The 26,535-nt window shown below is 42.9% G+C and overlaps 1 protein-coding gene across 6 annotated transcripts in view; it reads left to right on the top strand.

Annotated features, from left to right (window-relative positions):
• The window catches only part of PRPF40B (pre-mRNA processing factor 40 homolog B), a 118,523-nt gene extending 95,681 nt beyond the window's left edge, over window positions 1-22,842 (top strand). For 2 of the 6 annotated variants that reach the window (XM_040341217.1, XM_040341215.1), the window contains exons 20-27: window positions 2,448-2,564; window positions 2,662-2,799; window positions 7,584-7,679; window positions 12,068-12,232; window positions 13,207-13,309; window positions 18,473-18,534; window positions 18,618-18,785; window positions 22,370-22,842. In XM_040341217.1, coding sequence (XP_040197151.1) covers window positions 2,448-2,564; window positions 2,662-2,799; window positions 7,584-7,679; window positions 12,068-12,232; window positions 13,207-13,309; window positions 18,473-18,534; window positions 18,618-18,785; window positions 22,370-22,462 — 942 coding nt within the window. In that variant the 3' untranslated portion in view covers window positions 22,463-22,842. The remainder of the gene's footprint in view (window positions 1-2,447; window positions 2,565-2,661; window positions 2,800-7,583; window positions 7,680-12,067; window positions 12,233-13,206; window positions 13,310-18,472; window positions 18,535-18,617; window positions 18,786-22,369) is intronic. The other 4 variants (XM_040341216.1, XM_040341219.1, XM_040341218.1 and 1 more) reach the window with 4 other exon arrangements.
• The last annotated feature ends 3,693 nt before the right edge of the window (window positions 22,843-26,535 follow it).

The following is a 26,535-nucleotide window of genomic DNA, read 5'->3' as shown; positions in this document are numbered from 1 at the left end:
GTAATTAAAAACAGAATAAAAAGCAATGGTCCTACTCACAAAATAATTATAAGGAAGCGCTTTTCAGACAGCTGGACTGGACCTCACGGCACCTGCCAGTAGAACTTTCTGACCTTGGCTTGTGACCCCCAATGCTGATTCTCTACCTCCTGAACTTTCCCTGGCCTCTGACCCTAAGGTGATTCTGTGCCTTCTGATCTGGACTACTTGATTTCTCTTTCACTAAGAACTGTGTCAAGCCTGATGTTCCCTGTCACTGGTACATTCCTAACAGAACAATCTGGTCCAAATGAAGACTGCCGCAACTATGTAATCTCTGAGTGACCATGTTGCTTCCTTACCGAAAGCTGTTCAAAGCAAAGCCCAGATGATTCAAGGTATACAGTCACAATACAAGAAATACAAAAACAAGTAATGACTTAGCAATCAAAACTTTTAGAGCGATAAGTAGCTACTGTCAGCAATCCTAAAGAGACTTGCCTCCTGTTGCCTGCTAAATTTACCTGGAGTCCTAAATATTGGAGAGGCTTCATGAACCAATGTTGACTTCATTTTTAGCTGCAAGCTTTCCAGTTTGCTTGGAGCCCTCTAGGACAGGCTTTAAGCCCCATACACACGGTCACACTTTTTGCCAACCAACTTCAAAATCGTCCACTTTTCTAATTTGTGTGACCGTGTGTACGCTCCATCGGACCAACTTTTTCGGGTTTCATCCGACAAAAAGTTGGGTCTGCAAACGAACCAACTTTTCTGCAACAAAAGTCCGATGGTGTCTTGTCTGACTGTGTGTACAGCAAGCCAACCAACTTTTGGACAAAGTGCAAATACGCATGCTCAGAACCAATGTTAAAATCAACCAACAATAGCAGAAGTTAACCAAAGGGTGGCGGTAAAGAGCAGAAAAACCACGTGATGTTGGGTCATTTTTAGAAAAGTTTGCAGAAAAGTATGACCGTGTGTATGCTATGGGCAAATCAATTAAGACAAAAATCCAAGGGAAAGTTTGTTGGATGTGTGACTGTGTGTATGAGCCTTTAGAATTTATTTACTCACTGATAAGGCACTGGCTTGGGTTTGCCCATGCTTGGCGCAAGAGCATGCTATGCTGGGAAATCTGGACACTTTTTAACAGCTACGGACTTGATTGTTGACTATCCCAATTGTAGTGCAACTGCTGAAGCTATATTATTAAGCTTGCACCAAAATAAATATTCTGTAGGTGAATATGTTGTCCATTTTCATTGCTGGGTGTCAAATACCACTTTAAAGGACAGTGCTCAGTGTATTTACTTTAGATAGGGGCTTTCTGAGCAAATTAAAGATGAGCTAGCTTGGCATAATTACTGTTCCTCCACAATTAAATATTGAACCTGTACATCAAGAAATATCTTTCAACCTGATCTCCTCTCGCAGTTTCCTGGTATTTTGGGAATTCCATGGCTTTCAGTACATATCCCTATTGATTGGCAGGTCTTATCTTTTCATCAGATTACTGCCAAGTGCATTGTTTTAAGAAGGACATTTTTTACAAGCTGTTACTGGAGCTACACTCACTTTTTTTTTTTTTAAACGTCTCTTTGTTTCCAAGATTTTGAGGATGTGTGTTCAGTTTAATTACCACCATACTAAGCTTATGATTGCTCGGAAGAACTTTTGCCAGGGGCTCTGATCCTGTATTTTATCTACTCTCTTTAAGAACCACAACTGAAAGTTTTAGGCCCCTTTCACACTGGGGCGTTTTTCGGGCGTTATTCGAGCGTTTTTCAGGCGCTTTGGCGTTAAAAAAAAGCCTGTAAAGCGCCTGAAAGAAGCCTCATCTGCAATCCCAATGTGGCCACACCTCCATCCCTATCAGTACACAAAAAGACAAAAGGGGGGTAGCCCTGGGACTTTGAATGAGGTGAGAGAGGTTCAGCCAATGTTCACAACCAACAAAGAGACAAAATCTATTTATTATTTTCAAAGTGTTATGTAACAAAGTGGCAACAACAATGAGTGTGAGTTACCTGGCATAATAGCCAATGTACACAGCACAAGTGAAAGTAAATATATAAAGATTTATTACAATTGTTGTACATCAATGAGCAACAGAAAAACTTGAAAGTTGCAGGTCCAGTGGATGCACATATACAATAAAAAAATAAATAAATAAATACATAAAAAAACTATTAGATTGGCTCCACTGCACTCAATGGGGAGCAACGTGTCATGCGACTTGTGCTCTCTAAGTCGGATCGCATGTTGCACCAGTGTGAACCGGGCCTTAAAATCCATCAAACTAAGCTTTACAGGAAATTAATATTGTTATTTGCATGATGATCCTATTATTTTCAAATACCAAAATCTTGAAAATCGATTTAGATCCCTTGACTATTTAGATGAACTGTATAATGGAAATGATTTTTGAAGCTCACATACAATTTTTTCTGTCTGTCCTTTTTCTTTAGGACCGTAACTTCAGTGTAGAAGTGAACAGTACATTTGAAGACTTTGCTCACATTATCAGTTTTGACAAGCGGGCCGCCACACTTGATGCAGGGAACATTAAGCTAACATTTAATAGCGTAAGTGATTCCATGCATCTGCCAAGTGTGGAAAGTGTTAGAGGAGGCAGGATGCAGCGTGCGGGCAGGACTCATAACCCTGTTTAATTTGGCCTAGTTGCTGGAGAAAGCCGAAGCTCGGGAGCGTGAGCGAGGAAAAGAGGAAGCCCGCAAGTTTCGAAGGAAGGAAGCTGCATTTAAAAGCATGTTGAAGCAGGCGGCTCCTCCAATGGAAGCAGACAGCAGCTGGGATGATGTGAGAGAACAGTTTGTGCTAATGACTCAAAGAGATTGACAGTTGGTGAAGTTAAACCTCAGATATTTAGGCCTCATTCACACCATACGGTCATAAAAACATAATGGGGAAAAAACGCACAGATTTCACTTGCAGAGACAGACGTTTGCATCAGTTTCAGTGAGTTTTTATGAAAGTTGACATCCGTTTTTGCAATGATAGACATCATACCCCGTGCCATCACTTTCTCTTCTGCCCTGTTCACACCACAATGTTGAATGAATGAATGAAAAACTTATAAAGCGCGGCGCATGCGAACTGAATCGCTTCGAACTGTTGATGTCAGGTCAGTTTTTTCTGCGCAGAAAACTGCATACACATTGCATATTTCCCTGCATGTGGTGTTGTGGTGAGAAGAGGACACATAGAGAACAGATGTTTGTCCCATGGTGTGAAAGAGGCCTCAGTCTGTCATTAACCTTCTGTAGATTCATTCATAGTAGAAGATTACTTGGCTAATGCCCCTTTATTCATTTCCACGGCTTCTTTAAAGCAGAGGTTCACCCAAAAATCAACCTTCTGCCATTAGATCCAGCATACTGCTGACATCTGCAGTATGCTGTTTTTTTTTTTGTACTTATCGTTTTATCAGCCGTTGTTATCCGGCTCCGAGAGGGGATTTCTGCGGGGAATAGGCGTTCCTAAGCCAAGCGTATTTGATCGATGTGCTGCTAAAGCGCGTCACGCCTTCCGAAAATACCCGAAGTGACACTCGGGTGTTTACGGCGCCTGCGCCTGCCGTTTAGAGCTGACTGCGCAGGCGCCGTAAACACCCGAGTGTCACTTCGGGTATTTTCGGAAGGCGTGACGCGCTTTAGCAGCCCGTCAATCAACTCCGCTTGGCTTAGGATCGCTTATACCCAGAATGAATCCCTGCTCGGAGCCGGATAACAACGGCTGATAAAACGATAAGTACAAAAAAAAAAAAACAGCATACTGCAGATGTCAGCAGTATGCTGGATCTAATGGCAGAAAGTTGATTTTTGGGTGAACCTCTGCTTTAACACAGTTCTATATACAATAATACTTTGGATTGTGAGTATAATTCGTTCCGGAAACAGGCTTGTAATCCAAAGCACTCTTATATCAAAGCAAATTTCCCCATAAGAAATAATGGAAAATCAGATGATTAATTTCACAACCATTTATTCATGAGTCCTTCAGTTTATAGTCCATATAAAAAGATTATAGCAATGTGATTGTGTAACCATAAAATGTCCGTTCAGAAATGGAAGCCTTCACAAGGGGATTAGAAGCACAATTCAGCAGGAGCTACAGAGTATAAAAAAGGAGAGGAGCCTCTAAGTGTAGTAATATGGTTACATTTAATGAAGGTACAACATTTAGAAACTCACATCTGCAGGCATCTGGGGTAAAGCTGTCCACACAGACCATCCTCCGCAGTGCCGGCTCTCACCGCTGTCAGTCTGCAATCATGACCGGGACTACCGGTCTACCCTGCAGTAGAGCAATCTGAAAGGGAGGTTTGAAGCGCAGCGTGGAAGGGATAATGTCGATGACGGTGCGGAGAATGGTCTATGTGGACAGCTTTACCCCAGATGCCGGTATACTTAGATGTGCCTGTTTTATTCATCAACCACAAGAGTTGCTAAATGTTGTACCTTATTAAATGTAACCATATTGCTACACTTAGAGGCGCCTCTCTTCTCTTTTATACTCAGTTGTGACATGACGCTACTTGTATATCAAGTCAATATTTATAAAAAAAAATAGCTTGTCTTGCAAAACGCTCTCAAACCAAGTTACTCTCAAACCAAGGTTTTACTGTATGTTGTTCTGGGTTCATTCTACGTTGATCTGTGAGTGCCGCAAATGTAAAAATGCTGGAAAACTGACAAAGTAGATAAAGTTAATGTAAAGCCAAATAAAAAAAACAAACAAAAAAAAAAAACGTTTGCAAACTTACCTCACATTAGCTCTTGAAAGCTTATTCTTTTTTTTTTTTTTTTTGTAAATAGTTTTTCTTTCCAATTTTAGCTGGTGATATTGCCAGCATTTTACTCTTTGGAACTCTCTTCACTGAACCAGCCACAGTGTCTGCGCCAGGGAGCAATGAGCGTGTAGCCATGCGCAAGATTCCAAGCTTTTGAAAGTAGAGGTTCTCTTCACAATTATTTCATATCTTTACAGAGGAAGTAAACCCTCTGAAGAAAAAAAAATACACCCTGCAAGACAAAGGCATAATGAGCTAGTATGCATAGCAGGATAGAGTAGAGTAGATTAAATTAATCTAGGCTTACCTGTAGGTCAAAGTTGTCATTGAGGGTTTACAACCACTTTAAAATGTAAGTTTAAAGTATAACTAAAGGCAAAACTTTTTATTTTTGTTTGTTTTGTATGGAGTGGAGAGGGATTAGAATGCTGGTCAGTTTTTATTGCTTTCTGTACCCCCATTGAGGAGATTCACCCTTCTCTATGTGTCCTGTTTATCATTAAAAGTGAAAGTAAAAGAAAACCCCAAACCTTGAGTTGTCCCCAGAAAAGTAATACAGGGGAAATCTTCCAATGGGGACACTAGTTCTGGTGACCTGGGGGTCCCCAAGGAATTCCCTCAATTTGCAGAGATTTCCCCTCACTTTCTGTTTGGCTATGGGACAGGAAGTAAAGGGAAATCTCAGAAAAGGGACGCAGATGGTGAAAAAAATGACAGGTTTTAACCCTCTTATTCTATCCAAAATATTTTTTTTTGCCTATAGTTCTACTTTAAGAAAAATAAAAAAACACAATGGAGCTTTATAGTCTCATGATTTATTTTGCATGTATTCATTTATAATAAGGATTTAGTTATGCCTTTAAATGAACTTTGGGAGTGGCTGTTTTTTTTTTTGCAGAGATTAGTGGCTCAGATTTATTATGCCGCGTACAGACGGTCGTTTTTTGTGATGAAAAAAAAAACGACGTTTTAAATCATGAAATAAAACGACGTTTTTGAAACATCATTTTCAAAAACGACGTTGCCTACACACCATCATTTTTTCACAATGCTCTAGCAAAGCGAGGTTACGTTTCACCACTTTTTTCCATTGAAACTAGCTTCTGGGCATGCGCGGGTTTAAAAACGTCGTTTTAAACGTCGTTTTTTGGTACACACGGTCAATTTCTGTGAAACAAAAAACGACGTTTTGAAAAACGACACAAAAAATTGCCTCATTGTTTGGCATGCGTAACATAAGACTTGCCTGCACCAATCAGCTGACAGATTCTCCAGTGCCGGTTACAGATCTTCAAAGTTTCAGGTTAAACTTTTAAAGATTTATTTTTTTTAAATGTATTTCTTAACCACTTTAGCCCCGGATCATTTTGCTGGTCAATGACCTGGCCACTTTTTGCGATTTGGCACTGCGTCGCTTTAACTGACAATTGCGCGGTCGTGCGACGTGGCTCCCAAACAAAATTGACGTCCTTTTTTTCCCACAAATAGAGCTTTCTTTTGGTGGTATTTGATCGCCTCTGCGGTTTTTATTTTTTTGCGCTATAAACAAAAATAAAGTGCCAATTTTGAAAAAAAAAAAAAACAATATTTTTTACTTTTTGCTTTAATAAATATCCCCCAAAAATATTTTTTTCCTCAGTTTAAGCCAATACGTATTCTTCTACATATTTTTGGTAAAAAAAAAATCACAATAAGCGTTTATTGATCGGTTTGCGCAAAAGTTAGGGGATAGTTTTATGGCATTTTTATTACCAATTATTTTTTTACTAGCAATGGCAGCGATCAGCGATTTTTATCGTGACTGTGACATTATGGCGGACACATCGAACACTTTTGACACATTTTTTGGGACCATTGTCATTTTTACAGCGATCAGTGCTATAAAAATGCACCGATTACTGTGAAAATGACACTGGCAGGGAAGGGGTTAACCACTAGGTGGCGCTGTAGGGGTTAAGTGTGTCCTAGTGGGTGATTCTTACTGTAGGGGGTATGGGCTACTAGTGAAAAGGCAGTGATGACCGCTTCCGATTACAGGAAGCAGTGATCATTGTCACTAGGCAGAGCGGGGAGATGCTTGTTTACATCAGCATCTCCCTGTTCTTCCTCACCGTGAGACAATCGCGGGTATGCCCGCGGCGATCGAGTCCACGGGACCCGCGGTCAGGCTCGCGGCGGGCGCATCCACAAAACCGTAATAATCTTAAAGGGGACATATATATACGTCCTTCTGCCTGTCCGTGCCATGCTGCTGACGTATATAATCGTGCGCTGGTCGGCAAGCAATTAAGGTAGAACTCCAACTCAACTTTTTTAGTACTGAATGAGCAAAAGGCTCATTCTGTCAAATAGTTTTTCCTCTGTGTGTCCCTATTGGGAGCGTCCTTTCTTATAATGTCTCCCAATAACCATTGTCTTCCAGCAGATAGAGGGAAAATCTTCCAGTTGGGGAACCTGTTCAGTAGATTAATGTTAATTGGGAGATTTCCTTGATTACGGGGAGATTTTTGCTCACTTATTGTTATGCCTCTGAGACAGGACATGAAGGAAACATCTCCTTGTTGGGGATAGAGAAATAAATAAAAATAAAAACTGACCTTAAAAAAGAAAAATGATTTTGGCTGGAGCGGTGCTTTTTTTTAGATGAATTCCTGCGATCAGCTGGAGCAGTTACATTATTTATCATGTTTGTGTTTTTATTTCTATGTGGCATTTAAGGGTTGGCACTTGGCTGCATGTCTGAGTGTGGTATATACTGTAAGGTATGTTCTGTTCTGCTTTCCATATTCAGGTCCGAGAGCGCTTTGTTGGAGACAGTGCATTCAATCAAATCACAGTAGAATCGGAAAGAATCCGTCTGTTTAAGGAGTTTGTTTTATCTATTGAGGTATGACTGTTCTTTCAAATATACCCGCACCTTTTGTGACTGTTCAGAAGATATAACGTGCCCAATACCTTTTTTTTTTTTAATAAGAAAAAGAGCACTGCGAAAAGTTCTTTAACCCTCGGCATTCAGTGAAAAATTATATTTCATTTGTTTAAATACAATTAAGTACATATCAATGTTCTTGCACTGTTAAAAAAAAGAGGACTTGAACTGTGCAAGCTTTGTTTAGAAAAGGTAACTAAATGGGACTAGTGACTATATTTGTCTATATAGGATCCATTCCATTGATCTTTTCTTCATTACTAACTATGCCTTGTTCCTGTGTTAGCACAGTAGTGACCAAAGCTCACATCATATCTTGTAAAACTAGAAGTCAGGCAGTAGTGTGTTGTCGGGGGTGCGCAGCCTGCCACTCACGTTTTTATTTGTATCTGTATTTATTTATTTTTATGAGTTAATGCATAGAATGCATTAAGATAAAAAACCTTCTGCCTTTACAATCACTTTAAACTCTAAGGCCTCGTACAGACGGACGTACTGTCCGCTAAAAAACGGTCCGCCGGACCGTTTTCAGCAGACATGTCCGCCAGGAGATTTCTGTCTGATGGTTGTACACACCATCAGACAGAAATCCGCGCGTACACGATACGCGGTGACGTGGCCGCGCGGAATTCAAATCGGCGATTAGGGGGCGTGATTCATTTAAATGAAGCGCGTCCCCGCGCCGAATGAACTGCGCATGCTCCGTTTCTAAATTTCCTGCCGTGCATTGCGCTAAATGACGTCGCAACAACGTCATTTTTTTTTTAACTTGGACGTGAATTACGTCCATCCCAATTCACGGACAACTTACGCAAAAAAAAAAATCTAATTTCAACGCGGGAACGACGGCCATACTTAACATGGCAAGTCTAACTATACGCTGCAAAATAGCAGCTTTAACTATAAGCCGGAAAAAGCCGACTAGAGACGACATAAGAGAATGCGACGGCCGCGCGTATGTTCGTGGATAGTCGGAAATAGCTAATTTGCATACCGGACGCGGAAAACGACGTGAACGCCACCCAGCGGACGCCGAAGTATTGCATCTTAGATCCGAAGGCGTACGAGGACGTACACCTGTCGGATCTAACCCAGATGCCGTCGTATCTTGGTTTGAGGATTCAAACCAAAGATACGACGCGGGTAATTTGAAAGTACGCCGGCGTATCAGTAGATACGCCGGCGAACTCTGTCTGTGGATCTGCCCCAAAGTTTTGTTTGGGGATTTTAGGTCCAGAATAGGATAAATACTCCCGTTTGGTTTTGGGATTTTGAACAGGCTTAAATAGAATCTTTTGACACTGAAAGGAGAGGGACAGGAACGACAACTCCCTGGCACAAGAGATGGTTCAGGGCCATTTGTAAATTTGACTGTCCTTGGGCAGATTTTGGCAAGTTTGAGAGAAGAAAACAATGAGGTTTATAGGACTTGAATGTCTATGACCCAGAAGAATGCAAAATGTAACATCTTAGGTGTAAAGGTGCCCCTTCATTGTGGAGAGGGCTTTGTGGCGGACTTTTTGTGAGCTGTGTTCCAAGATGGAGATGAAGCCTGAGGGAGCGGTGTGTGTTTTGATGAGGCAGAAGATCCCCAGAAGAGGGGAGTTTTGGAGCCTTTCATTGTGAGAAGGACCTTTCTCCTCCTATGATAAATTTGTCAAGTGCCTTACTAAAGAAATATCCTCCGTCAAAGGGCATATGAGTGAGGTGTCTTTTACAGATGGCTTCAGTTATCCCGACGTTCAACCATACGATTCGGCATTTACATAGAGAAATGCAAATTTTTTTCATGACGTGTTTTAAGCCGGCCATAGACAGTTCTCAGCCTTTCAGACTACAGCTCACAGCAGTGGCAGATTTATCAGGCTTGCAACAGTCGCAATTGCGACTGGGCCCTGCAATTCCGACACTTCAGGGGGGCCTGCCCATCCACCAGTTTGGGGGGCTCCCCGCCCATCTGCCAGTGTGAGGGGCACCCGTGGCGGAAAAAGCAGATCCTCGGAGGGGCCGCGTGCCCCTCACACTGGCAGACGGACGGGGAGCCCGCATGGGCAGAGCTGAACCTGGGCGCACACTGGAAAAGAAAGTCAGCCGATACCAATCGGGTGAAGGGGGAGGAGCTCTCCCCTCTGCGACTGCCAGGAGTCCCCATGAGGCAAAGGAATCCCTGGAGGCACCGTGATGGAATTCTGAGGGGGAATCAATTGCTTGACCTAAGTAAGTGCCAAATTGCCAGTGTAATTGATCCCAGCCTCCACCACCTCTGCCTCTTACTGATCCATCCAGTAACAAAGGTGATGGGGGGGTATAGGGATAAAGATCTGTGGTGGGGGGATGGGACCAGTAAGAGACAGAGCAACACCACCACCACCACCAGTGTACAGTGAAAGAAAAAAAATCAAAATCATGTATTTTCGGAGGGGGGCCTTCATGATTTCTTGCACCAGGGCCATGAAGTTCCTAGTTACGCCTCTGGCTCACAATACAGCTTCCCCTATATGACTACAAATCATAAAAGACCATTCCTTGTGGGACTACAGGTCACATCAAGTACTGAAAGGCGGCCACGTCACACCACTTTTTTTTGTGGCGGCGAGGGCCACTGGCAGATTTCGAGGAAAACTGAGGTAAAACAAGTACACTGGGGCTTATTGCCTGAGTGCCCTCTTAGCCTGGATTCACAACTATGCATTTTCAGTGCTTTCTGCATTTTGCAGATTTGCACTACAGAATGTGTCCCATAGGAAACCATGATAAATAGACTGTAGTGCAAATCTGCAAAATGCACTAAAAGTGCATAAGTATGAATCCAGCCTTAGATGACTTGGACCGCTGCTTACAGCAAGGGTCCCTATATATGTGTCAGCAAGCCTGGGTGCAGCCCCTCTGTGTAATGCATTACCTGTGGGCAGGTGTGTTCTATACAGAACTAACTCCCTATACCCATCTGGTAGGTTAACTACCTCTAGATCACCTTCCTCCAGGTCCTTTAAAGGAATTCTCATTTTCTATCACTAGGGTACAGTAACAGCTTTCCAAAATACTTGTCAGCTGGAAGATGAGAATATTCCAGTAGAAGGAGACCTGGAAGAATCCTCATCCGAAGAATTTACTAGTTTTCTTGTGGAAGTTGTCCAGACTAATTTGAAGTTACCTTTTACTGAGTCCTCTACTCTATATGTTACATGATATAGATCATGAAGCGGCATATAAAAGGTGTTTTTTGTGCCCAGACTTGGCTCGCCCTGACACAGTGTTCTTTTTGACAAAAAGGTTTGCTCAACATTACTCCATGGATAGTGAGTTCCATAAATAGTGGGGTGTGCATGTTGTAGATACAACAGTTTCTTATCTCAATATGACCCTTTTGTGCCCAGTGAAGGAGATACTTGGATTTAAAGAGTAACTCAGAAGAAAAAAAAACTCCCCAGTGGGCAAGCTATAAACATTGCAGGATTTTAGCAAACTTTTTTGCAGAGTCCTATCAGTTTCTGCTCTGAAGAAAAAGCACAGCACAACGCAACCTCTCCATAAGGGATAAGTGGTCCATCACCTATAGCATGGTTTCTCAATGGCAGTCTTCAAGCACCCCCAACAGGTCATGTTTTTAAGATTTCCCTCAGATGAAATGGCTGTGGTAATTACTAAGGCAGTGAAATTGATCAAATCACCTATGCAAATAATGGAGAGCCTGAAAAACATGACCTGTTGGGGGTACTTGAGGACTGTAGTTGAGAAACATTAACCTACAGGACACAAAAAAAAACTGAGGACCCATAGAGAGGGTTAGAATTATAGGGGTACACCCAAGGGGGGCATATCCAAAAGCTCTGCCAGTGTTCAGTCACCTGAAGGTAGCAGCCTATAACCAAACAGAAATTCAGTGCAAGAAATATACAGGAGAAAATTCATGTTGACAAGGGGGGAGTGTAGAGGTGGGCGGAGAGTCTACTGACATAACGACTCCACCCACCGAGCCCTGGACAAAAGACCCACCCACAGAATCTGCAGTTTTTCAGGTCTCATAACAGACAGAGGGGAGACATTTGACAGGAAAGGATACATGCAGGAGGCATGTATATCCTTATAGATAACCACCATGGCAGTAGTTTAGAAAGGATGAGAGTGGGTTTACATCCACTTTAAGGCTGCTGTTTGACTATGGTAACTTTAGATTAATAGAGAGGGCAATGCAGCAGTGCCTGATTGGCTTGCAGTGCTCATCCTCCCTATGCCAATTTAAGTGTAACTGTACAGGGAAAGTACTTGTTTAGGCTTTGGATTTTTATATATTAGCATGTGTATTTACTAGTAGAGCCTTTTTAATGGACATATTTCTTTTTTAGAATGAATATCAGCATCATCACTTAAAAGGCAAGAAGCACTCAAAAAAATCCAAGAAACACCACCGTAAGCGCTCTCACTCACAGTCACAGAGTCCTGTGGAACGAGTGAAAAAGAAGGCTTTGGACCCATTTAATGCATGGGACAATGCTGGGACTGTGGAGAAGGTGAGAACCTAGTGTGGACATATGCCTTTAAATGACTTATAGGCAATCTATCACATAGCTAAATAACTGTTTTTGAATCAGGTTCATTGATATTACCCAGTACACAGGACGTGTTCGAGAATGGATGCCCTCCGAAAGGTGTCTAAGACAGGGACAAGTGGTCATAAAATAAAATAAATTCTCTGATCTAGACGAAGGGGCCAGATCCACAAAGATCTGCCTATCTTTAGGCAGGCGTAGCGCATCCAAGATACACTACGCCGCCGTAACTTAGAGCATAGTTTCCGTATCCTGAAAGAATTTGCGCCGTAAGTTACGGCGGTGTAGTGTAACTGTGTCGGCGTAAGGGCGCGCAATTCAAATGGATAAGATGTAGGCGTGTTTTATGGTAATTCATCTTGACCCCACGTAAATGACGTTTTTTTTAACGGCGCCGTCCGTGGGGATATCCCAGTGCGCATGCTCGAAATCACGTCGCAAATAGTCAATGCTTTCGACGTGAACGTAATTTACGCAAAGCCCTATTCGCAAATGTTTTACGCAAACGACGGAAAATTCGACGCTGTCCCGACGTCCATACTTAACATTGCGTACGCCTCATAGACCCAGGGGTAACGTTACGCCGAAAAAAGCCTTACGTAAAAAAATGCGCCAGGTGGACGTACGTTTGAGGATCGGCATATCTAGCTAATTTGCATACTCTACGCAGAGATCGACGGAAGCGCCACCTAGCGGCCAGCGAAAATATGCACCCAAGATCCGACGGCGTACTAAGACGTACGTCAGTCGGATCGAGCCCACATTCAGTTGTATCTTGTTTTGTGGATACAAAACAAAGATACGAAGGGGCATCCTTTGTGGATCTGGGCCAAGGTCTGCATAGGTAGTTTGGTGTCCCTTTCTTTTTTTTTATTGTATTATTTTTGCAGATTGTGACAGCTGGGTTGTTTATGTTGTCTGTGCTATACCTGTAGGCTTCTGAAACTGATGAGGAAAACCACCAGCATCGACCACAGAAAAGAAAGAGGAGAAATAATTCAGGGTCAGGATCTGACATATCATCATCACTTGATTCAGGTACATCCTGTTTGTGTGTGCTTGGTGAGAAGGTAAAGATCAGTGCCAGGCATTATGTTCATAATTCCTTTAACATTGGAAAAAGAATGTGAATGTTACCGAAACTACTAGAGGACTATAAATGTTTTTTCACTGATCCATTACACATATCAAAGCCCCACTGCTGGAAAAACATGATCACGTCCCATTCCTTTAACCCATCCTACTTCGCCAACCAGTCTCCTTTTCTCAATCCTAAAAGAGCCTCATCACTGGACAGTCAATAGGAAGTGTCCATGTCAATATCTGCATGATGTGGACATTGCAAAAAAGACCAGGACAGAGTATACAGGCGCAGCATCACAGGACAGAGTATACAGCCCCATCACAGGACAGGGTATACAGCCCCAGCCTCACAGATCAGGGTATACAAGCTCAGCCTCACAGGACAGGGTATACAAGCTCAGCCTCACAGATCAGGGTATACAAGCTCAGCCTCACAGATCAGGGTATACAAGCTCAGCCTCACAGATCGGGGTATACAAGCTCAGCCTCACAGATCGGGGTATACAGCTCAGCCTCTAAGATCAGGGTATATAGCTCAGAATTACAGATCAGGGTATACAAGCTCAGCCTCACAGATCAGGGTATACAGCCCCAGCCTCACAGATCAGGGTATACAGCCCCAGCCTCACAGATCAGGGTATACAAGCTCAGCCTCACAGATCAGGGTATACAAGCTCAGCCTCACAGATCAGGGTATACAAGCTCAGCCTCACAGATCAGGGTATACAAGCTCAGCCTCACAGATCAGGGTATACAAGCTCAGCCTCACAGATCAGGGTATACAAGCTCAGCCTCACAGATCAGGGTATACAAGCTCAGCCTCACAGATCAGAGTATACAAGCTCAGCCTCACAGATCAGGGTATACAGCCCCAGCCTCACAGATCAGGGTATACAGCCCCAGCCTCACAGATCAGGGTATACAAGCTCAGCCTCACAGATCAGGGTATACAAGCTCAGCCTCACAGATCAGGGTATACAAGCTCAGCCTCACAGATCAGGGTATACAAGCTCAGCCTCACAGATCAGGGTATACAAGCTCAGCCTCACAGATCAGGGTATACAAGCTCAGCCTCACAGATCAGGGTATACAAGCTCAGCCTCACAGATCAGGGTATATAGCTCAGAATTACAGATCAGGGTAAACACCTGACAGATCAGGGTAAGCTGGCCATACATTGAACAAAGCAGGGACTGGCCAAATTTCAATCAGTTGCTCCTTACATGAGAGGATTTAACATCCCTAGTCTGTCCCTTATTTGTGGTAAACTAAATATTATCATTCAGTTACCAGGATATTTTTTCAATCTTTTCCCGCAATAGCAGAAAGACTCTGCAGGGTTTATTGGCTGTTTGACTGCTCTCTCCTCCACTAATAACACTGAAGGGCTTCCAGCCTCATCCTCTGTCGAATATGTGGCCAGCACCATGACAAAAACTCTTTACCACGTGATCAGCCGTGTCCAATCACAGTTGATCACAATGTAAACAGGAAGAGCCGTTAATGGGATTTTCCTCACTCGAGTCTGACAGACGCGAGTAGAGGACAGCCGATTGGCTGTTCTCCTGACGGGGTGTCTGTGCTGATTGTTTATAAGCGCAGCCCCCCCTGCGCAGATGCCCATCCAGGACCACCAGGGATCGCCACCACTGATGACCATCAGGTATGGCATCCCTGGTGGCAATGTGTGCCCACACATGATGCCAATCAGTGCCCACCTGCAAGACCTGTCAGTGCTTTATAATCGGTGATGCCCATCAGTGCCATCAATCAGTACCACTCATAAATGCCCATAAGTACCCATCAGTGCAGCCTTTCAGTGTCGCCCATGAGTGCCACCTATGAGTGCCCATCAGTGTGAAATATCAGTGCCACCTCATCTACGCACATCAGTGCCGCCTTATGAGTGCCCGTCAGTGCAGCCTCATCAGTGCCCATCAGTGAATGAGAAAACATACTTATTTGCAACATTTTATAACAGAAAACGGAGAAAAAATATATTTTTCCAAATTTTCAGTCTTTTTTTATTAGTTTAGCAAAAAATAAAAAACCGCAGAGGTGATCAAATACCACCAAAAGAAAGCTCTATTTGTAGGAACAAAAATGACTGCGCAATTGTCATTTAAACAGCGACAGCGCTGAAATCTGAAAATTGGCTTGGCCAGGAAGGGGGCAAAGTGCCTGGTATTGAAGTGGTTAAATTAGTGCTAGTCATTCATGTATGTGTGTTTATTTTTGCTGCATAGCTTCTTGAATTAGTGCATTTTATCATTGCTTCACAAAATGATCACATATCGCACATTACTACATTTTTATTTTATTTTTTTTAATTAGGGATAGTCATTCCTTCTGCATAGCTTCTTGAAATGGCGCACTATTTATTATTACATATACACAGGGCATCCCATAATGGGAATCATTGTGTTTTCAGATTGAGGGGCAACAGATGCATAAATACAGAGATTGCAGAGAATAGCCAGCCAGGAATAAAGCTACAGAAGACATCAATACATTGTAAGAGGGAAATGGTAGACGTTGCACACAATGTAGGAGACACATTTAGCCATTTTTAGACCAAGCCCAATAGAGGAACCAGTAGTGGGGGAACCCTCCGCTCTACTCTCTGCTTTACTGTCAAGGATATAAGGCATGCCTAGACCAGAAAGGTCGAATGTGACCTGAGACCTCTGTAGAGTGAGGTGAGGCCGGTATAGATGGTGACAAAGGTATCCACCTTTTCCTTTTTCCCCATGAAAGGGATAACTCTATATACAGCACAATTCATGAGTCTCTCTGTATACAGCACAATTAATTAATCTCCCTGTATACAGTACATGGATCTCTTTACATCACAGTACAGTGCAGTCATCTCGCTATATAAAATGCATGGCTCTCTATATACACCCACTTATAGCTGCTGGTATTCTGCATTGTTACTGTATTGCTGGGATTTGTAGTCTTCTTTGAGGTTTCTATTTCCACCTCTCGTTAAATATACAAATTTTCTGCTAAATCTCAGCATATAAACAAGGAAAAATAAAACATTCCAAATTGTGCCACACCAATGAGATATTCAGGTTAGTCACTCCTTGATTTGTACCTCCCTGAACTCCATATCAGATCTCATGGTTACCACTCACCTCTCTGCACACCACTCCCAAAGTGATTCTTTGGCTGCCCCAGCTTCAAGACCACAGCAGGGAGCAATGACGACAATTCAGCCACAGTGACCCCTGTGGTGGGATAACTATTACACAACATATCTGAACCAAAACTTGAAGCAGACTTGCAGAATATTTGCAAAGAAAGTTGATCTGGAGTCACGCAATGCAGACTTGCTGCAATTGTGCAACAACGTTGTGAAGCTTAGCAAGTCTAGCAAGAGCTATCTGGGAATGAGAAAAACAACAAAAATCAAAAAACAATCCAAGAACTACTGTATAAGCCATGTCCATACCTGACCCCGTTCAAGAATGAGAATAGCGGCAGGTAGGGACCCTAATCCCAAAACAAACAGTTAACTAAACTGGTCACAATCACCACACTATGTCCAGTGTAGGGGAACCAGGAGTCCAAAAAACAACGCCGGTAGGGAAATGCAGAGAAGACGCTTCGATATCCCAAGTGGTGTAGCCTGTTGAAAGGAGTTGAAGTAGAAGCACCAGAACAGGGCAATTCAAAGCTCCAGTAGGCTGGCCCTCTTCATGTAAGGATAGAGGGTAACCCCATGGAACACAAGCCCCCAAAAGGCAGCAGAAATGTGCATTTGCCAAAAAATAAACCAATGCAAAGAAACAAAACTTTTGAAAACTTGTGTACTTGCTTTAGTTTGGCAAAGACGTCAACCGGACATCACTGTAACGGGTTAGTAGATCCCGGACTTAACACGTATCCAGCCAAGCGGGTGATTCAGAGAACCATGCACGGTCATCATCCACGACTCAGAGCCTGCTAGGATACAAAAGGCTGAACTTAATAGCCTTCTCTCTGAGGCGTCTGCGGACCTCTGTGAATGACCTTTGACGCCGTTGAATTTCCGGAGAATGATCCGAGAAGAGGAGAATATTGGAATTCTCATATTGGAGATCCGCTTTGTTCATTGCCGCGGTCAGGATCCTGTTATGGTTTCGATAATTAAGTATGCGTAGCAGAAAAGGCCTCGTCGGAGCACCCGGCACAGGCGAAGTAGGGGGGACATTATGGGCCTGCTCAAACACTAATGTTGGTGGGAGATCTTGCTTATCCAGGAGCTGGGCCAGGAAGGATTCTGTGAATTCCACCCATCTTGATCCCTCCGCATGCTCTGGTAAACTTAGGATCCGCATGTGGTTGTGGCGGAGACAATTCTCCATGTCTATGGCCTTTTCCTGGAGCGCTCTCTCCTGCAGCTGTAAAGCGTGTAGGTATGTGGAATCAGTCCTGACCGCATAATCCTCCACTTGTGATATACGGTCTTCCACTTCCGACAGACAGGAGCAAAATTTGTATAGAGCATACCTGCTCAGACCAATCCCCGTTGCCAGGAAATATATCTCGGCCATCAGTGTCTAATTGGAAGCAGTGATAGGTGCCAAGTTCCCCTCACTTGTGGAGCCACCAGCCACAGGATCCCCTGGAGATGTTGGTGTTGCTGCTGACATGGCTGCAGACCTTGTGTCCAAGATGGCCCCAGCACCAGCCTGTGTCCGCTAGGTGTGTGCGATTCTTCCACAGGGGAACCAGCCTGGCCACACCCCCTGCTGTTAAAGTTTCTTTTAAGTAGAATTAGAAATATCAGGACCTCCATTAAGATTTTACCTCAACTTCCTGTCCCAGTGGAAGTGGGCTCCTGATAGTAAGGGGAAATTTCCTCATTCGAGTGGCAGCACTTTATCAGCTTTTTTATCATTTTCTAAACAAATCTGAATAGAGTTCCTGTATAAAATTGATACATTTAAAAGGTTTGCAAATACAAACCCTGATCAGCCCAGGCACATTCCTCAATACCATCTCCTTCTCATGTCTAGGGACAAGAAATGTCATGTGGAAGTATAAGTGGTATAAGTGGAAGCCTTGTAGGATTGCTGATCCCCAGGGGATGCTGATGCATTCTTACTGATCTCACTTGTGTTTTCTCAGAGCATAGCACCAAGAAATCCAAGAGACAGAAGAAGAAGAGCAAAAAGAAAAGGCACAAATCGGTGAGCCTACTGACATGGGGGAAGCTGAGTGTACGGTTTGTGTTGGAGAAGGGATCAAAAAAGAATTGCATTTTCTTTTTTAGAACAGTCCAGAAAGTGAATCAGAAAAGGATAAAGAAAAAAACAAGAGAGAAAGAGATCAAGAAGGCGAGCAACTGAAAGAGAGAGCAAAAGACAGAGACCAAGATCTGGAGGTGGAGACTGCAGACGGTCATTATAGATCATTAAAGCAAGCCAAAAGAAAGGAGAAAGTAAGTGGGTGATTCTGTACAAGACCACATATGTACAGCTACAGTGTCAGGCTACATTCGCACAGGCGGTTTACCCCAGTTCGAATGACAGGGGCAGGAATCTGCCTATATCCTACTGCTGTTTTTGACACCTGTGATTGGCTAGCTGCCATACAGTACAGCAGGAACCGATTCTTAGACCATGAGTTAGACAATTTGACACTGCCAAAAGCCAAAAGCTTTGTTGGGACTGCCCCCAGCAGTGCAGCCATACAACCCTGCCTACTCCATGAGGCTCCAGTTTTTGCTGGTGTCCTCTGGTGATGGAGACCACTTTGTTGATCACCAGATTTCCTTTTCTCCTGACATTTCCATCAAGATTTGACTGCTTATCGTCTTATGGCTCACCAGAAATTTCTGTAGCACTTCAGTGATAGCAGACCTATCTCTGTTCCCTTGAGGTCTCCTGGACCTAAAATTCCCTTTATAGTTCCCTTTGCTAGTTTGTTTTCGGGTGCTGTATCCCAACCTATACACAGTTCTCTTCCCCAGAGCAGTTTCCTTTGGGCCATCAGTTGTGCTTGGTATCCATCAGACCCACCACCACTGTCCCTTCCCAGAGGGACCCTCTGGCCTGTGCAGTCATCTAGGACAAGTTCTTGCTGATCACTGCCCTTCCAGAGCTCTGAGACCTCCGTCTTACTCATTCACCCCAAGTGCTCTCCAGGATGTTAGCCCTACTGCCTTTTCATTGCACCCCATTGTGGGACACACAGATGACCTTCTTTGGGGAAAACAATTGCCATGGGCTCTAGAGCTCAACGTCTTCCTGATGGCCCCAATGCCTCCAAGATTTGGCAGGATTTTTTTTTTTTCAGGAACCTGCACTGGAATTCTAACAGCTGTAGACGGTTCTAACCAATATGGTTTTTCAGTTGAAGGGTCTCAAGCATGTTTGCTCTCATGTCCCTTTCCTTTGATGAGTGAGTTACCTGCTTCTCAACTGTTGCAGGAGAGTATGTGTTGGCTCTCTAAGGCAGTGTTTCCCAACTCCAGTCCTCAAGGCACACCAACAGGTCATGTTTTCAGGATTTCCCTCAGATGAAACGGCTGTGGTAATTACGAAGGCAGTGAAACTGATCAAATCACCTGTGCAAAATAATGGAAAGCCTGAAAACATGACCTGTTGGTGTGCCTTGAGGACTGGAGTTGGGAAACACTGCTCTAAGGTACCCTCTGTTCTGCAGGTCATTCTCTGACCTTAGCCCTTTCATTTGTGGTTGTGGATTAGGTTTTTACACAGACTGAATTGTCAGTTTCTGAGGATCAGGAAGATCCTAACCCTAGTAAATACTTTGCTTCCTATCAGAATTCTTCTGTCATCGGGGAGATAGACTACATTCTGGACTTCTAGAACAAGTAGTTCCTTCAACATTGCAGGAACATTCTCTGTTCAGGACACTAGACAATATTAGGACACTGACATGCCTTTCCTATTAAGAAGGTAGAATAGATTTTGCTGTGACAAGAAATAGTGTAGATCCTTACTTGTATAAAACCTTGTGTTCTAGTCGTATCCACTCCACTCCTTTAAAATGCCTCAAGAAGACCAGTATTTCACAGTTAGTTATATGAATATGCGAGCAGTCCAAACACCAAGGTGCATTCCAGACCCTGCGTTGCAGGTGGAGTTTGTCACAGGAGGACCCCATGATACTCTGGGTCATCTGCATGCTGAACATGCAAGTTTCCTGAATCAAGAATTATCTGGTAGTACCAGAGATTATTTTAAGGCTTCCAAATGATTTGTTCACCTGGCTCTAGACCCTACCTTCCTTGGTTGCTTTCCAGACTCTAAAGTAAGACATTTCTAGTGATCTTCCTTGATTTTATTTACCCAGACAAATGTTATTCACTGTCCTAATGAGATTCCTGAGGGTAGCTTCATAGACTCTGAAGCATTGGTGGATCTTTGGGGTCAGGGGCCTATATATCACTGTGACTCTTCAAGGCTCAGGATAGGCAGGAGATTTCAGAAAGTCCCTCTTTATTGCTTTTCCAAGGGGTGCCTTTTTTCATTTGTTTTTTTAAGGTTAGGTGCGATTTGAGCTTGATCCTCAGACTCTTTTGGATGTGTACTGCAGGTTTGGTTGGGGGATTTAGCTTCTATCCCTTGATTTTCCTTGCATACAAAGCCACAATGTACCATACCTATTTATTCACGACTTTGTGGGATCAAATCCTAGTTCAGCCTTACCCATATGGCTTCCCATGTAGACCAGCTGCTCTTTTCTTGTGGACCTGATTTTGTCCGAGGTCACCTCAGTACTGCTTGGACCTTAGAAGGGGGTAGAGCCTGTCCTTAAAATGTAATAGTTAGTGCAAATAAAATTTTAAAAAAATCTCACTAACCGACGTCAACTGTGTTATTACAGTAAGTACAAACATCTTGTTAGAGGTACTGTATTTGCTGGCGTATAAAACTACCTTTTACACTTAAAAAAAATGGCCAAAAATCAGGGGTCGTCTTATATGCCGGGTCAGCTGCTCGGATGCCTGCTGGATGTGCAGTAATACTGTATGTAGCTTCTGATACATACAGTACATAGCGCTTAGCCAATCCCGGTGAGCAATGTATTCAAATGAATACAGAGCCTGCTCGGATTGGAGTAACAACCTCTGCCAATCCGAGCAGGCTAGATTGGCTTTGAGAGTCAGAGCGTGGGCTGATGATGTTACAGCCTCTGCCAATCCAAGCAGGCTTTGTATTCATTAATAGAATACATTGCTCGCCTTGATTGGCTCCAGCTCCAGCAAGAATGAAGAAGAATATGGTTCCAGAAGGAAGAAATATGAAGCGTCGGAAGCTTTAGAAGGGGGGTCGTCTTATACGATGAGTACAGGCAAAAAATCTTTAAAAAACTGTAAAATTAGGGGGTCGTCTTATACACCGGCAAATATGGTAGTTTACAGCAACACTTGAGAAATTTAAAGATTTTATAATAAAGGGTGTCTATAGCCAAAATGTATTTTTTGTTTTCAATGCAGGGGGGAAGGGTTAGATCTTGTGTCAGGGACTCTTCTGTTTTTTTTTCTTTGTTTCTATTAGAGGTTCGGCCCCTATATTTGTCTTGGTAAGTCTATGGCAGGGGTCTCCAAACTTTTTAAACAAAGGGCCAGTTTATTGTCCTTTAGACTTTAGGAGGGCTGGATTGTGGCCAGCAGGGGCAACACAAATTTCGGCACCATTGAGAATTAATATGGCCTCTGGATTGGTGGTCAATAGGAGGGGTAGTGCCCCTATTAATAGAAGGAATAGTATCCCATCATTGGTATGAGTGGAAGAAAGAGTGCCCCATTGTTGCTGTCAGTTGGAAGAATAGTGCCTCATATCAGTGGAAGGAATAGTGTCCCAAGGGCCGGATAGAAGCTAGCAAAGGGCCATATCTGGCCCTCGGGCCACAGTTTTTTGATAAAGAAAATACGTTTTGGCTTTAGATACAATTTGTAAAATTTTGCACCATGTTGTTCTCAAGGTAGCAATTGTTTTTTCTCTATTTAATATCACGCATTCTTTCTGTTTTTCATTCCTGCATATGTATCAGACAGGCTGGGACACATCAGAGAGCGAGCTCAGTGAAGGAGAGCTGGAAAAGAGACGACGAACACTACTACAGCAGCTGGACGATGATCAGTAGATAGACATCCTAGAGTGATATTCTGTTCACCCAAAACGACTTTTCGGAGTTGAAACCTTTAAATGTGCTCTGCACGTCACTGATTTTATTTGGTAACATAGTGCAGTCAGATACCGTAACTAAATTCAGCTGAGCTGAATAATACGAGACTGCAGATGCCGACTTTACTCTGCAGTTCTTGGTTACTTATATTTGTACTGTGTTACTAAACAGAGTTTGTGTTGTTTGGATTGCTCCAGAATCTGGAGGAAACATAACATGCTGCATCTGTATACAACAAACATCAGAACCCAATAGGCTTCTGCAGAAGTAGTTGTGTGATTGTGCTGCTCCCTACTAGTTTGTTGTAAAGTAAAATTCTTTATTAAAAAAAAAAAAAAGTCTGTATTTGATCCTTTTTCATATCAGAATCATTTTTTTCCCCCCACAGAAATATCTGCAGGGCTATTTTTAATGAAGCTACAGAATTGTTTCCCATAGTAAAAAAATGCATCTGTTAAAGCCCAAATGATCCTTCAGTTTAAATCTGCCAAATATATTGCAGGTGCATCAAAACAAAGGTTTAAAACAACTACACACTCAGGAGAAAAGCCCAACAGCTAATGAGCAAGACTCTTGTTCTATAAGAAGAAGCATTGCAGACCTAAAGCTCTGCAGTCAACAAAGCTCATGTTCCCTGCTGACTGGGTAGCTCAGGCTTAGCAGGGGGCATATCAGACCCTTGCAGAGAGACCACCGTTTCTCCACAGAGAACAAGGGTCATACTCTGCAGCTTCTGGCAGGGGACAGACTTTTCTACTCAGGCTGTAGTTGCTTTAGAATAAAAAAATAAAACATTAAAACACTTTTTTATTTACGTGGAATGGATTATGTTGATTACACTAAATATTCATTTGGGCTTTAAATGGAACATTTAGATGACTGCAATGATAGCGCAAAAAATATTGTATATATAAAAAAAAAATAGAGATATTGTCTAGCCATAAACTTAAATACCATGTTAGTAAACTATCACGTGTATGCTATGCAGTTTAAATTGTCATTTGTATAACAAGCTGTTCGATTAAAAACAGTTTAGTAGTGCTATCAACAATCTTGAAAAAACAGTGGGGGCTATTTACGAAAGGCAAATCCACTTTGCACTACAAGTGCAGTCGCTGTAGATCCAAGGGGGACATGCAAGGAAAATAAAAAAAAATGAATTTTTGCTTGCACATAATTGGATGATCAAATCAGCAGACCTTCCCCTAATTTCAGAGGTTCTCCTCATATCTACAGCAACTGCACTTTCAAGTGCACTTGCAGTGCAAAGTTAATTTGCCTTTAGTAAATAACCCCCAGTGTGTACAGATCTCTCTAATGAAAGAGTGGAGTGTTCCCTTACTCCATATGTCCCCAGAACATATTTATGTATATGCTGTTCATTTAAATGCCATGTAAGAATGTGCTGAAGAAGTTTCATATAACATAGACCAGCCTTTTTCAACCAGGGTGCCTATAGTTTTCATCACGGTTGCATTGGCAAAATGCCAAAAAATTGCCCCAACATTGTATACAAGCCATCTGGTGGATCAAGTCTGCCCCTTAGTTACACAAAGCCACAGGTTTTGCAACCTTCTAGCTGTCAGCATCCTAACAACCAATAATGACATCATTGGTTGATGAAGACAATGGGTGCCTGCCCAGCATCCTTGTTTTCCCCTCCCCTATCCCTCTCCATCAACACTGGGGTCACATTAGCTGAATGAGGGAGAAAATGGAAGCAGAAGAGAAATATTGGAATGCTAGTCATTACCAGTGTGCAAAAGTATATTTGCTTTGGAAGAATAAATAATCTCCAATGTTGGGTTTACTACATGTGTGGCTGTTGCTGCATTACGGAAAACTATTAGTTTTGTTTTTTACATTTTAGAATGGGGTAGCTTCAGATTGTGCATTTTTTTAAAGGGTGCCTTAAAGTGATTGTAAAGTCTTGTTTTGTTTTTTACAAACAAACATGTTATACTTACCTGCTCTGTGAAGTTGGTTTTGAACAGGGCAGCCTGGATTAATCTCTTCCAATGGTGCTGCTGTGGTGTCTCAGCCAATCAGGAGGAAGAGTCCCAGATGGCCGAGGGACACATGGGCATCGCTGGACAGAGATGGGGCTTAGGCGAGTATTAGTGGGTGCTGCTGCACACAGAAGGCTTAGCTTAAAGCGGAGCTCCACCCAAAAGTGGAACTTCCACTTATGTGATCCCCCCCATTCCATTGCCACATTTTCCACCTTTCGGGGTGGAGGGAAGCAGGTACCTGTTTTTTACAGGTACCCTGTCCCCATTTTCGGGAGATCGGGCCGTGGCAAATTACGTCAGCAGCTCGTCCCCCTCCTCTTCAGCCGGGCCAGTGAGAGAGCGCAGCACGCCTCGCCCATGCGCAGTAGGGACCCGGTCTTGAAGCCGAAAGGCTACTCTGCCGGGTTCCTTTACCCGCATTGCAGCAGCCGACCTGCCAATGGAAACATCAGCTGCGGTGCCGACATCGCTGGACTCCAGGACAGGTAAGTGCCCTAATGTTAAAAGTCAGCAGCTACAGTATATGTGTAGCTACTGACTTTTCATTTTTAAAGGGGCGGGTGGACCTCCGCTTTAATGCATTAAGATAAAAAACCTCCTGCCTTTACAACTCCAACTGGAAAAAGGTATACAAACACATAGATAATCAGGCACGTTTCTCAAAGCTTTTTCACCTTCATTCTCCCTTATATCATTAAAGCTCCACAACCAACACATCCATTCTTCATTAGTTACTGTGTATACCCAGACATTACAATATTGTTACCCTCATCACTGGTCTGGCCCATATCAGTACCCCCTGCCTTTGCATTGTAGTGCAAATTGGTCTACTTGATACTAAACACAGGTAGAGTCACACACATGGAATGATAGGGCTCTGCACATTTATTGATGACAAAATAAAATAATAATATAACAGAGAGCACTAAATATTTTCCTGAAACCTGACACTTAAAGAACTTAAACATGACTTGTAATAAACAATTACTGGCTTCTTAACATCAGAAATAACATACTGTACATGGTTAATACACTGAGAAAAGGTATGGAAGGACACCTTCTCTGATCGCACACTGCTCTGCATGTCTGTGGGCTCTGGAGAAGGAGAACAGGAATGTATTCCACATGTAGAATTATTACGGTACAGAAAACCACAAGCTTGCAGCAGGCCCCTTTTGTCTTCTACATGTATTGCAATTGTAACACTGCTGGAGGTGAGCAAATAAACGATAGGTCATCAAACTGTCACCACTGTTATTTTAGGGGCAAAGACAAACAGCCAACACTGTGTTCTAAAACTTAAATAAATTTAGAGAACAGATTGTAAATGAAGTGTAGATGGCAATGCCCAGGGGGACAGGGATGTAGTATAGTGCATGGATAGGATTCTCTAGCTGAATGATAAGATGCATAGCAGCTGTAAAGGATAATATGGCTTTTTACCCAATTTAGGAAAGGCACTGTATAGGGCACCATTCGCAAAGGCATTTTGCCATGTTACACATGCCAGCAGCACTTTGTATGTGCGTCCAGACGTGATCACCAGCATGTCGTTGCATTGTACGGGCTCAGCAGACGCTGCCATCCACACACAACTGTCAATCCCAGCAGCAGAATTCAATAGATTCTTGCTGCCTGGAATTTGCAGTGGTGCAATATACCCATGCAAATGGTGCCTAAAAGAGAGCACAGAAGAAAGAAAAACTATTGAGCTTTGGTCTTATAACTTTGCATTCGCAATGTATACATTCAAAGTCATCGGAACTTACACATGGGAACGTTTTCTCTTGTTTCTGATTACACTGCTTCATACATGGCAGATACCTTTACATACTGTGCCATTCACTATACATTACTAACCAGGCAATGCTTCCTTTTTGTATAGTAAACAAGAAACTTGGAATGTTAAAACAGAACTACACATAGGGGGAAACTTACTAAAACTGGTACACAGAGACTGGTGCAACTCTGCATGGTAGCCAATCAGCTTTCAACTTCAGCTTGTTCAATTAAGCTTTG

This window comes from Rana temporaria, chromosome 2, assembly GCF_905171775.1.
Source record: "Rana temporaria chromosome 2, aRanTem1.1, whole genome shotgun sequence".
Taxonomy (NCBI): domain Eukaryota; kingdom Metazoa; phylum Chordata; class Amphibia; order Anura; family Ranidae; genus Rana; species Rana temporaria.
This window is presented reverse-complemented; position numbering and strand designations above follow the sequence as displayed.